The 13,629-nt window shown below is 41.8% G+C and overlaps 3 protein-coding genes across 3 annotated transcripts; 2 read left to right on the top strand and 1 right to left on the bottom strand.

The window, feature by feature from the left end:
* Window positions 1–472: 472 nt before the first annotated feature.
* Window positions 473–2,237, bottom strand: MELLADRAFT_96061 (uncharacterized protein; the record flags this gene model as incomplete). Its single annotated transcript, XM_007418434.1, has 5 exons — window positions 473–603; window positions 654–960; window positions 1,030–1,388; window positions 1,453–1,532; window positions 1,597–2,237. 5 exons carry the CDS (start codon window positions 2,235–2,237, stop codon window positions 473–475), a joined length of 1,518 nt encoding a protein of 505 aa, XP_007418496.1.
* A 4,216-nt stretch (window positions 2,238–6,453) lies between these two features.
* MELLADRAFT_96060 (uncharacterized protein) lies at window positions 6,454–8,185 on the top strand (the record flags this gene model as incomplete). Its single annotated transcript, XM_007418433.1, has 6 exons — window positions 6,454–6,511; window positions 6,581–6,812; window positions 6,877–7,043; window positions 7,110–7,217; window positions 7,276–7,650; window positions 7,725–8,185. 6 exons carry the CDS (start codon window positions 6,454–6,456, stop codon window positions 8,183–8,185), a joined length of 1,401 nt encoding a protein of 466 aa, XP_007418495.1.
* A 4,588-nt stretch (window positions 8,186–12,773) lies between these two features.
* MELLADRAFT_69451 (uncharacterized protein) lies at window positions 12,774–13,432 on the top strand (the record flags this gene model as incomplete). The annotated part of the gene is made up of 3 exons (XM_007418422.1): window positions 12,774–12,840; window positions 12,901–12,962; window positions 13,046–13,432. 3 exons carry the CDS (start codon window positions 12,774–12,776, stop codon window positions 13,430–13,432), a joined length of 516 nt encoding a protein of 171 aa, XP_007418484.1.
* Between the last annotated feature and the right edge of the window lie 197 nt (window positions 13,433–13,629).

Below are 13,629 nucleotides of genomic sequence, written 5' to 3'. Positions count from 1 at the left end.
ATACAATCAATATATAGAATCATAAATGAAAAAGGAAACAAATACTTTGAAATACGATCGATAGATGAAAGAAAACTTAACTCATTTTATGAAATTACAATCAATAGAACTATTTTATATTGAAAACACATTTCATTTGATTCAAAACAAAGATAAGACTCCAAAGGAGTTTTTTGCCAATATTTTATGAATCCAATACGAGTCTTTAACACCAGGCCAATCTTGTGAGAAAACTAAAACAGACAAATTTGAGAAATAGAAAAAATATAAGAGTTGGCATTTGAAAATTGTTTAAAAATCACCCAATCCGCCCCACTCTTCCTCGCTATCCTCTTCGCTATCATCTTCACTGTCCTTATTTTTGTCAATCTGCTCATCGGGAATTTTCTGTAGCTCAAATTTACCATTGTTCAAATCATCAAGCCAAAGATTTCTTTTGCTATTCATACCCTTGAAGCCTAACTTCAATACTTCAGGCGTAAGCTTTGACCCAGGATGCTGAACAATCCTGAACCGAGGATACCTTTTTTTTAGAAGATCGTGAGGGTTGGGCCACAAGGAAATCCCTTAGCAGGACTAGCATTAAGTAATCATTCTGTTGATCTTTCATCAGTACAATACATCCAGCTGATTGATGTGAGAGGAGAACTTACTTAGTTCCTGACGCAAACCAGCAGATAATTCTCCCTTGACACAATCGGTAGGTGTGATTGTCTTTGTGGCAGCCTTAGTACCCTTTCCATTCTGTTGTGAAACCACTTCAGTAACCGCCAGGCCTTGCACATGAGTCGCAAACATCCTTGGAAAGTTGGCCTTGTTTACAACGTAGTTGGCCATCTCCTTGTGAGAGGTGTATTCCTTGCACCATCCAGGCTCCGCCAATTTACCATCGGAGGCTGCGTGAGTAGCAGCTGCAATAAAATAGTATGCAAACCACATATTGTTGGACTCGTTGTGGATCTACACGCAGAAATGAAAATTGAAGTTGATAGATAGATAATAAAATATAAGATGAAACAAATAACTCACTTGATCGTGCAACTGTTTAACACATTTGAGCGACTTTCGGTTGAATTCAGGGAGCGAATTGCCTATTGGATTCCCAGCAGCCACTTTGGCATAAACAGTTGCGACCTTTTCAACACATACCATCTCATCATATAAAGTCTGCAATTCTTTTCTTTCCTCAGGACTTAAGCTTTGAATCAATTCTTCTTCATCATGATCAGCTTTGTCGTCAGACTTTCGTGGAGGTTGAGGCAGGCCTGATAAATAGTAGAAGATATGAGGCTGAAAAACTTCCTGACGCTCGACCGGGTAAGCCTTCCACATTGTTGAAAGGTCTTTGTTTCGCTGACCGAGTGCACCAATCTCTGATGAACGTGGCACTATAACAACGGAGTGTAATGATGTCAGTTCAACATACCAATTGTACAGCCGTTGTTCACTTACTTTTATAATTGAGAGCATCGATACCATAACTGAGCCATAAATGCAACCCATCCTGCTTTCGTTTCCTTCCAACCTCGCCACTGATTAATAGGTCAAATCAGAAATCGACGTCTTCACAGGTGGTGTGTCAAGAGGGTGACTCACATTGCTTTGTTAAGAGTATATAAACTTATATTTCCCATCATTGCCAACATTTTCTTGTGATGATGATAGAGCTCTTGAATAGCTTGCATCTCGACCAAAATTTTCTCAGGGACCACATTATCAAGCTTCTTACCCCGAGTGTAATTTGAGATTCGAGTTTGGGGCCATTGCTTGGCAACTTGCTGGTAAGTGGAGATGGTGGGTAAGCTAGAATCCGAGTCGGACACATTTGTTCTCGGATTTTGTAGAGGGGGAGGGGGAAGCGTCCCGGAGGAAGGTTGAGTTTGCTCAAGATCAGGGCGAGGAGGCAGTGGTGGAGGCAGAGAGAAAGGGTCATCCATTTCGTCATTGATATCGTCGTCATTGATATCATCAAGCCTGTCCGAAGGGGTGTAATCATCATCGTCCATATTGTCATCATCAGTGTCAATCGTTGCTGTCTGAGTATTGATAGGTTCCGGATCGACGACTGCTCGAATACGCTTGGATTTGTCTCTAGTCGATTTGGCTGGAGCCGGACGTTTGTTTGATTTTTTTTTCGATTGTGATGTTGTGGACTGACGGGCATCTTTTGACATGTTTGACAAAGACTGATTAGTTGGAGACGGTTGTTGAGCTCCTGATCTAGTTATTTGAACCATTGTGTTGATAGCGTCCTAAACACAAGAATTAACGATGATTCAAGAGTGATTATCTATGAGCTATTGATGATTATGTGAGTTGAATTTGAATTGTTCAAGATTGATGATTGCCGTTCAGGAATCCAAAGGCCTAGAAGAACCAAAACCAAAGATCAACAGTGTAAATGAGATGGTGATTGTAAGTGAGTTTATTTTGAGATGATTGTGAGGGTCGAAAGAAGAGGGATATAAAAGAATAAGTTGATGATGAGTTGTACTCAACAAAATTTGAAGAAACTTGCACTTTGGACTCGAAGTTTGATACAGGTGTACGTCTTGATAAATTGGCCAGGAATTTAATGATACGAGAGGACCTGAGAGAACTGGTGACTTGTGAGATCAAAGGTTCTAGTTTGATGTTCAATCGTGTGAGCTGTTGGTGTCGTTATTTAAGCTGTGAAAACCGTGTGAGCAGAAGGCCTGGGTGTGTACAGCCCTTCGGATGGAAAATCAGGTCCTTATCCAAACTGTCAAGTATTGACAAAGACCCTAAAATGTAGTCACGTGATCACATGACTACATCTCTGGATTTCTCCGATGCACATCTTTTAGCTGCAAAGCCTGAAGTGTATATCTCACTCAAATTTGGTACAAACTGAATGCTTCAAAAACAAAAGTTGTACAGGAACAAAAATCAATGAGGGTCTAATAACACCTTTCTTGAAAAAAAAACATTCATTGATAGTCCTGTATGGAATTTTGTGTGGTTTTGGGGTGCCGTTAATGCTACAAAGTGCGCATATCTTGCTCAATTTTGGTCTAAAATTAAAACTTTGATAATGAAAGTTGTATTAAAAAGAATTCCACTCAGAGTCTTATTGTGAATATTCCGAAAAAAATGATGTCTTGGGGGTCATGAGGGGATGTTTGTGTAGTTCTGGGGTGCTGTAAATGTTACAAAGTGCGCATATCTTGCTCAATTTTGGTCCAAAATTCAAACTTTGATAATAAAAGTTGTAGTAAAAATAATTTCATTTTCCATTTAATAATAGCTTTCTTTGACAAACCACCATCTTGACACACTTATGGGCAATTCGAAATTTAACACATATTTTGCTGAGACTATATCTCAGCCAATTTTTGTCTTTTGGCTTCGGGAGCTGTTCCAGTGTATTCCTGATGTTTTTTTGGGGGGGGGTTTGTTATTGAACTTTAACCTGGAAATGACTTTGAAATTTCTCAAAATTTTGAGCTCTTAAAAGCACATATTTGTTGATTTAACGTCAAATATAACAACATGACACCATTCAAGCAAATGATCTCATGTTGGAGGAAGGGAGATTTTTTGTCAGGAGCACTTATGGCACATTCTAAACAGCTTTGAATATCAGATAACCCGTCTTAACCAATGACCACTGAATTAACAGGGGTTTTGTGGTTTTATTGAGGTTTGTGGACAAGGGGCTTCAATGACCTCTACCGCAAAAAAACAACAATGATGACGCTTTTTGTCCAAAGTTTCAAAATGAAACCATCTTCAAATTTATATCTGAACAATTCTCATAAGAACTTTATTCAATTTGGATCAATATTGGATGAGCTGTGCATCTTTTGTGCACATACAACTTGTAAGAGTTTCACTCTCTACAAAGCACGAGTCATTCAAAGACCTTTCTCAATTAGAGATATCATATGAATGATTGTTGCAATTAAGATATATATATGGCACTGATTACCCCTAGAACCATCTTCTTATGATAACACCCATAAAGTGTTATCACAATTTACTTATCAAGATTTCCTACGTCAACAAAGCCATTGAAAAAGCCATCAATATTAATGTACCACTCACGTATATTTCTCTGCTTACTGATCCATATTTCTTTGCTTGCTGATCCATTGTTTTCTATGTGTAAAGGAGGAAATCAAACTGTTTTCCATTGTAGGTATGATGCTGGTCAGTCTGACAAAGCGCTTCATTCCAATGAACATGCCAAAGTCATGAATATGACCGTGGTATAGTTTCTTTGAGACAATGAAAACCGCAGGTGAACAGGTACCAAAACGGACAGTACCAAAACGAACATCTCAATTCAGTCATAACTAATCGGGAAGAATGAAAGTAGAACACGTACCCCTTGGATAAAATGAATAAATAAAAAAGCCATTGAGGTCTCAAGCTAAAGCTATTGGTTATTGCTTTTGGCCAGCGTATTCATATTTGTTTTATTTTTTCAAAAATGCCATCAAAGGGCCGTACTATTCAATGCCCACTTGGACCTCAAAAGAAAAAACGCAAGCCAGAGGTACCAGAAGGCTCAGCTCAAGTTGTCGCTGAACTTCAGGCAAATGAGTCACGCTGGGTTCAGAATCGGATAGGTCAAATTGAAGAGGCTATCGCTGCAAGACCACAAGTTCATCACCCGATTGAAGCTCCAGTGATCGATCCGACAGGAAGCTCAGATGAAGAAACCGATCATCCTCTTGAGCAAACGAATAATATTAATTTATTATCAAATTCTGACACTACTGAAGAAGCTCCGCCAAATTCTGAGTCTACCTTTGTAGAATACATACGTGGTACTTACTACAAGAAAAAGCAACTATCGGCAGCCAGAAATTGGACGAAAGTTCTTGGTCCAATGTTCCTCACCTATATGATCTGTTCTCAAAAGACCTCGCAATGGGGAAACAACCAATCTTGGAATTCAGATCGCAATGTGACGTGTTCATGTGGAGAAGGAGACATACGCACTCGAACGGTGGATATAGTTGACCTACTGGGTTTGTCATCTTGCTTTGATTTGTTTGATTTCATTTGATCGTAGACTTACAAATGTGATTTCTTGATCGCATAGAACGAAAGCAGGAGCAGGTCACCTTTTGCAAGTGTACATGCGATCAAGTTCGTTTAGTCCGACAGGGATACATTGGTGGGTCTCCAATTCACCCTCAAACGGCCTATTCAATCCGTCTTCTTCGTTTTCATCATATACTATGGAAGTACTGCACCGTTCGTACGCAAGGATTTTCCCTTGCTCTGGATGAGTTTCTCGACACATTCAATGCACTCATTCTAGCAAGGGGTTTGAATGGTTCGAATAAGGTGATTCCAATATGTCATTGTTTAATTTAATCACTTACTTACTGACTGATACACATGTGTCGATGTGTTTAATGTAGCCTCGACGGTGGCGGCAAACTTTTTCTTTGGCCATCGACGCTTATAGACACATGCTGAGACTGGAAGACGAGCTTTCGATAAAGGCATTAAAACTGACTTCTCTCGAGCAGTTGGCAAAGAACTGCCCAAGATGTTTTGGCCCCCTTCAAGATTATGAGAACGATAGTGAAGATCTGGATGCGCCTCACTATGTGGTGTGTGTTGACGGTAATTTTCAACACCGCCGACACAAAGCTGCTAGCCAGGAATACGAGGAGAAAGAAATCATTATACCTTCTCTGTTCATTGATCCGAAGAAGGTTGTTGAGTGGGAGGTAGGAGGAATTAAAAAGAACAAGGATGCAATCAAATCAGTATGTCATTTCAAGAAAGAAATCAAGCTATACATTCACAGGAACCATACATTTTCAATTGTTCTAACTTAGTATGTATTCTTTTGTTCAGGATCCCTGTAGTGCTCAGCACACTGCTGCTGCCGATCACAGAGGTGGTGCAACGTGGAAAGGATGTGATGAGACAGGCCTTATTGGAATGGCTTGTTGACACGATCACATCCTTTCCTACGTGAATGTGGTCCAGACAGGTGAACGGTAAGCTTCAAGCTTTGATCATAGTTATAAATGTTTTACTCATGATCTATCCACATATGTAGGCAGTGTTATGTCCTTGCGATGATTGATCAACTTTTTGAACGGATCTACGAAGCTGATAAGCCAAAAAAAAGAGTGGGTGTTCTGTATGATATAGGATGTACTTTGGAGAAAAGTATTCACAAGGTGAGTTATTTTTTATATGTTGCTCCTTTTCATTACTCACCAACTCACCGGTGTTTGATTTTAGAACAAATTATTCCAAGACGAATGTCAAAGGCATGGACTTAAGTTTGGAACAAGTGCATTCCATGCATATGTGCATGAATGGTCTTGTCAGCTTCTCTACAATCCAAGACTGAACAAGGGGTGGGGCCTTTTGGATGGCGAAGGCTTGGAAAGGAATTGGAGTTATCTTTCTCCGTTGATCAGTCCAAACCGTTATGCAACAAAGCAACATCGAATGGATGGTATCAATTTGAAAACCACCCATCGAAACGAAGTTTTGGCCATTAACGCGGGTAAGTGTTTTTTGTGTAGAAATGTTTGAAAGTATCTGAATGACTGAGACTTACATTGAATTTTGATAGCTCAATCCGCATCTACAAAACTAAGTACTGCTGAGAAGACTCTTGCAGAGGCTAAAGTAGTCTTACAGAGACTACAAACTCAGAATCCCGAGTACACGACCGATTACTTTTCGAATCAATGGGAAAGACAGAAAAAATGTCAGTTGGATGCGATGTCAAATGGGACGCTGAAAAATTTAGAAGAACAATTGATAAATTTGCTTGACTTGGAGGAGAAATTGAGGGATGCTCTGTGAGCTTCCAATTTGTAAGATACCTACCAAGGCTCAAGACTCACTGACCTGATGGACTTTCAGTTCCCAGCTCAACAACTTACGCAAAAAAAAGAGACGAAATCGTACTGAGGCTGAGAAGGAAGCGGCGATCACTCTACCAGCTTCGATAGTGGCCATGGAAAGTGCGATAGGGGATGTTGTCAAACAGCTAGGTAGTGAAGACTTTCGAAAACTCAAGCAAGCTACTGGTTAGTATCTTTTTTACACTCCTATGAACTCTTCAGCCTCATCGATAACAAGAAACAACTGTGTAGATCCAAAGGCCCGTGCTCTTATTCGTGTACGGCTGGCAAAGATGAAGTTATACGAGGCCAAGGTTGGAATTATAGTTGCACAAAAGCAATGGGACAAAAACGGTCAAGGTGAGTCATCTTGATCCGAGCTACTATCTTGCCAACTACTAATACATATGTTTGACAGGTACAAAAATTCAACAAAATTTGAAAAAACTGATGACACGAAAGCAGTTGATGTTCAAAAGGAAGTGGGAGTCGTATCGGCTCCAAGTGACCAAGTATAATGCAATCAGGCCACTGAGTCATCTAACATGCCCTAAAATAGACGAGAGCAAAGCTTTACCATTCGAGGACATTTTTTGGAATGTCGAACCTCTATCTCACCCATCGGAGAGGTGGGCAGTTGACCCAGGGACCATTGAAGGAATCCAATCGTATTTGAAGTACCGGAGCAGCTGCGAAGAGCTTCGCCGCATAGGGCGTGAAGTCCGGCAGATGGTCTTGGCAAGTCTTCAGACTGACAACAAGCTAGACAGCTTGCATAATTCATTGGATAGCGGTGAGTGACCTATCCACCTGCTAATTGATTTTCAATTGTAAAGAACTCACATTTAACCACATTTGCCTACATAGATTGGGATCGTGATAATGGTGGGAAAGAGCTGATTGAGCTCATTCAACCTGGACAAAGAGTGTCGAAAGATGTGTGGGAAGCAAGTGTCGAGGTGATGAGGACTGTCTACCGTAACCTGCGTCAGAGTTATTGCCGCAAGTGGATGGATTGGGACTCTGACATGGGGCGTCTACTTCGAGCAACACTCCAGTACACTACGTGTTCAGAAGATGATAATTTAGTCTTGTTCGCGCGCTGGCAAGCACTGGTGAGGAGAGGTAAGATGTTGTGGGAAGTAATTGTCGATGCGACAAGTGTTGAAGCTTCGGGTCTTGACGAACTGGAAATTATTGAGCAGAACTTGATGCTGGCCGATGAAGAAGATGATGTAGATGATTTGATGCGGTTGAATGAGTTGTACTTGATGGATGATACAGATGATAGTGACGATGAGATGGATATCGATGATTACATGAGCTGATTGATTACCGTCAATAAAATCCCTTTCGGTCAAATTCTATCATGAATACGCTAATTTCCCAAAGCCCAGTGAACAAATTGAGTTGTGATGATTCTATGTTTGCTATTTGTTTTCAACTATCAATCAAGCATGAATAACCAAACTTTGAATCCATCATCCGGAGTCTCAACTTGAGTTGGACTCTCGGATCATGGATTCAAAGTTTGGTTATTCAAGATCGAGTTAAGTTTGAGAGGTGGTGTCGAAGGAAATCTGATAATCTGATGAAGCACGTTTCAGTGACTTGTTGAGTGATTGACGTGTTGTAAACCAAGGATTCGAGATGGCGAGGAGTCAAGTTCTTGGAATTGAGATAGTTGGTGGTGAGTTCTTACGTTCGGCGATGATTGGTTGATGTTGAGAAGATGATGTCGTCGATGAGCGTTGAGATTGAGGAGGGGTGAGTGTTGAGATGGGGTATGTAAACAAGTGACTTGGCGAAAAAAAACGTGCAGACGGGTCTGCAAGTGGGACTTGGCGAAAAAAAAAAACTCCAGACGTGTCTGGAAGGCTCAGCAGCGAGGAGACTCCAGACACATCTGGAGTAGCAGGGTGAGACGTGTCTTGTGAGTGTGGGACTTGGCCAAAATGAGACCCCAAGACCTGTCTTGTGGGTCGTGGAGTCTTACAGGGGGAGCTCGGTGGGAAGCCGAGAGGAAAGACTCGATTTTCTTCAGGTAATTACCCAAGGGTCTAGTAGCCATGGTTGCTCTAATCAAGCTGTATTGACTTCTCAGAGCAAACAAAACACCTGTGTGAATTGGCTATATGAAATTGAGCTCAATATAGCTGAGGAATCAGCAAAATCTTGGGCACTACATTGCCAGGCTGAACTTGGGACACAGTGTTCCAAGCCTCAATTTGAATCCACCCAAGCCTCCACCTCCAATCAAAAAATCAAAGCACTGGATGCCAAGCTTGATTTTAATATGAGCTCCATTGATCAATCCTTTGCAATCATGATGAAACACATTGTAGGTGGCTTCAGTACCCCGCCTACGCCCGGGCCAAAATTTTGACCTACTAGTGAAAACAAGATCAACCAATGCCTCAGATGATCCCACGGACATATGGATTGGACAAGCCGCTTCTTCCAATCATACCTGTCTAGCATTGTGGTGGTGATTTTTGAGCTCACAATCAATTTTTTAGCTTGTCAGGAGGTAGTACACATCAGACTTTATCTACTGTATAAGCCAGCTGAGTACAGTCATTATCAAGGCTGGATCATCACTGGGGGTCTGATCAAGAGTAAGTTTACTGCTTGTGATCACATCTCCCCAAACTCATGATGTTTGTTTATGCCCAGTTTTCTTGGCTGTGCCAGTGGGACTAGGGCTATGACCCGGCCCTGGCCCTGCCCGGCCGAGTCTGCCCGAGGCTTCCCACAACTAGGTCGTGGCCAAGCCCAGGGCCATAGCCCTAACCAAGTTATAGAGACAAAAGCCCCGTCCCGGGGCTTCCCGGGGCCGGGGCGCCGGTAAAATTCCAGTACGGAAAAGGGTAAAGGGCTTGCTGAGTAACCCTCAACCCTTTTCCGAAGTCCATACCCTCGCACCCTCGTATCTGAAGACTCCCAATACCCCATCGGAATCCTGTCTCGATGTCCCGCCGAAGTCTTCGCCGCGAAGTCACTGACCTGAATGCCACTATGTCAACAACTTCAAGTCGAACTGCCTCTATTGCACCTTCTGATTCGGTCTCCGCTGTCGCTAGTGCAGTCGAATCGGACAATACTGCCACCAACCGAACGTCTTGGGTGTGGCAGTATTTCTCAACAGTCACCTTCTCCGACGAAACGGTCAAGAATATCTGTCGTGCCAACAAGGGCTTTGCTGATCAAGTCAATCAAGATGGTCCTATTGTAGTTTGTAACGAAGAAATCTCCATCGATAAGACATCCAGCACGAAGTCGATGATCCGTCACCTCTCACGTGCTCACCGCATCGAGGCTCCAGTTGACACTTCTCAACAAACCCTTACGACCTTTCCAGAAACGGGGAAAGCATCTAATGTAAGTTCTTAGTTTCATTTCTTTTTATTCTTCTTATCGTAACTCTGGCTGATATTCATTTTATCTTCAATCTCCAGTTAGGAAATATCAACCGAAGAAATCTCACGAATGCTGTGATCCGCCTTATAGTCAAGCAAGAACTCCCTGTCTCTTTAGTCGATGCCCCAGCCTTCCGTGAGCTCTTGTGCTGGATTAACCCTGCCGTGGCTCCTCTCCTATCCAAACAAACCGCCATCACCGATGGTATCGTAGCTCAATTTTGACTCAGCCGAAATCGACTCACTTCCCTTCTCGCTTCAATCGATTATATCAGTATTACCTGTGACGCTTGGACATCACCCAGCAGTGTACCTATGCTTGGAGTTACCGCGCACTGGATGACCGAAGATTTTCAAATGAGATCAGTAGTTTTAGCTTTGAAAGAGATTGATGGATCTCATACCGGTAAGAACATGGCCGCCCTCCTCAAGCATACCTTAGATCAATTTTCTATCACCGAAAAACTTTACTGCATCACTGCAGACAATGCATCAAACAACATCACCATGGGACGCGAGCTCAAGACTCTTGTACCTCATTTCGACTATGAGAAGAATCTTCATGGGTGTGTTGCCCACGTCATCAATCTCGTCGCCAAAGCTGGAGTCTCAATTTTCGACAGCAAGACCCCACCAGATCCTCTCAGTGCTTTAGATCCTCAGCTACCTCAAGATCACAACGATGATCTTCCAGATGGAACTGCTTCATTAATCGAGCCTACCCCCCATCTCCAAGTCCATTCTATCTTAACTCGAATTCGTGGGTTTCATAAGCGAGTCCGTTTGAGCACTCAGCTCAAACAGGCGCTTGACCAATGTATCGCATCCTCCTCTCAGCCTCGAAAGGTTGGACTGATCCACGAGGTCTCAACTCGATGGTCTTCAACGTTTTACTCCCTTGAGCGATTCTTTGAGCTCAAGAAAGTCCTGCAATATTATTGCAACATCAATGATTCCTTAGAACCTTACCTCCTCACCGAAGATGAATGGATATTAGTTGGCACCTTGGTCAAATTCCTACGACCTCTTGCAATTGTCATCAAGGAGATTGAAGGTGATGACTATCCCACCTTCTCTCAAGCAATGCCTGATTATCAATGGCTTGTTGAGAAACTCAAAAAAGTAAGTCTTTTCATATTAACTTTTTCATATTTATTCAATGTCTAACTCATCCTTCTACCAATCATAGGCTTGGAGCACATCTGATTGTACCAATCTGAAGGCTGCAATTTGTCCCATGGTCAAGAAGCTAGTCAGATATTCCACATTAGCTTTGAAGAAACCGGTCTACATATGTTCTCCAATACTCGACCCTCGCCGAAAGCTCAACGCTGTGACCGCTTTTACTATGGAAGAGCTTGGTTTTGGCAAGGATCAACTTATAGCATACTTTACCGAGCAAGCTTGTCATTTCAAACGGGCTCAAGATCCTGATATTGAAATTGTTGAACCGGACCCCGTGCTCGAAAGTGATGACGACAGACCACACCATTTTATTAAACGACGCAAATTTATCCAACTTGAAGACAAGGTTAGGGAGTATCTCCTTGCCCCTCTTGTGGATGAACGCACCGACATATTAGTCTTCTGGAAAACTAATCAGTCGAACTGGCCAATACTTGCTCGGATGGCTATGTTCATGCTAGCCATCCCTGCTTCGGGTGGCCCTTCCGAAAGGATCTTTTCTGCTGGATCAAGGGTGATGTCTGATTATCGTTCAAGTATGACCAATCAAAACTTTGAAGCTCAGATTTGTCTCAAGTCGTGGGGGTTTGTTTTGACCATGTAGTTTCTTTTTCGAGCTTGTAGTTTCTTTTTATTTCTCTACTCTCGTTAATTTTTTTTTCTTGTTGTTTCTTATTTCAATTTTCTACACGCTCCTTTGTTTAACTTGTTTTGTTTTTGTTTTTGTTTTGTTTTTCCTTTACATACATGCTGAAATTGATCGATCTGGTGCCCTTGAATGAGCTCACAAAAGGCTGGGCCGAGCCAGGGCCATCCCGAAGCTCCTCGGTGGCCATCTTGAGTGCCTCGTGGCCGAGGCCGGATCCTACCTGGCCCCGGGGCCGGCCACGCAGCTCCGGGGCCGGGTCATAGCCCTAAGTGGGACGCAAATTTTCGAAAGAAAAAAATCAACATATGAAACTTTAAAGTCCGAGGACCGATGCTCCCATGTGACTGCGCTTCACGTGCTTCATCCGTCGGACCTACTTAGCCGGACCGGGACGGGTAGGCACCACATTTGTTACAGGGCCAGCTGGTATTCCCTGCATACTTGTGTTTTGCCAAAAGCAATTCTTTAACTTCTTCTGATCAGTTTCTGAAGCTCATAGGGAAATTCAGCAGATACTTTGAAATGATACCTTCATCTTGGTCGATCGTAGGACGTGGCTCTCATCAATTTTTATCAGCGATCAAAACTTCAACCGAACAAGGTGTAACTCGTTATGGACAATGCTGTTTCTCTTCTTCAACTTCATCAAGATCGAATGATACGATGTCTTTATCTCAACTGATAGAAGGAGAGGCTAAGAATAGGAAACTTGATGGATTGCCTTCGTTCAGTAAGTACTTTTGGATTGCATGGAAAGCATGACACAATGAATTGACTATCATTTTTTCAGGCTTTAACCGAGGTAAAAACTTCAGTGATGGAGCTCGTAGAATACCATTCAGCCCAACTCAAGTATGTGTTTTCTTACTTTCAAATTCTAGCTAAACTCTTTTGTTCAACGTTGATATTGGTCTAAATTGGCATTGTTTGTTTAGTTATTAAAACCAGCAGATTTAAAACCGATCAATATGGTACATCCATTAGACAGAGAAGATAGAAAACCAAGACCAGTAATCCGAAGACCACCAACAAAAAAAGAAGTGAAATTTACAGATCCATTCAAGTATTACGAATTAGATATATTAAAAGAACCATATAATCCTGAATTATTATCAAGTTTTTTAACTCCAATCGGTAGAATCAAAAATCGAACTCAAACTGGTTTATCTAAATCATCACAAAAAAAACTTTCTAAATCAATTCGAAGAGCTAGGTGTATGGGTTTTTTACCTTACTTTGGTAAACCTTTAGATCGATTTTCTGATGAATTTCAACAGAGACGTGATGGTAAAGGGGTCGATTTACCTAGTTTTGCTCGCTAATAATTCATGCTTTTGGAATTATAATATATCCTGTTTTTGGTCTTGATGATTCTTGCTTGACTTTAAGACTAAGCCAATGGAAGTTCATTTTTGGGTCTATTAGATGAGCGAGACAATTTTTATCGATAGACGTTGAATTGCAAGAGGGAATTCCAAGGTGACTGTGAGACTTATTGCTTTGTCAAGAAAGATTTCTG

Source organism: Melampsora larici-populina (genome assembly GCF_000204055.1).
Source record: "Melampsora larici-populina 98AG31 unplaced genomic scaffold MELLAscaffold_92, whole genome shotgun sequence".
NCBI classification, from domain to species: domain Eukaryota; kingdom Fungi; phylum Basidiomycota; class Pucciniomycetes; order Pucciniales; family Melampsoraceae; genus Melampsora; species Melampsora laricis-populina.
This window is presented reverse-complemented; position numbering and strand designations above follow the sequence as displayed.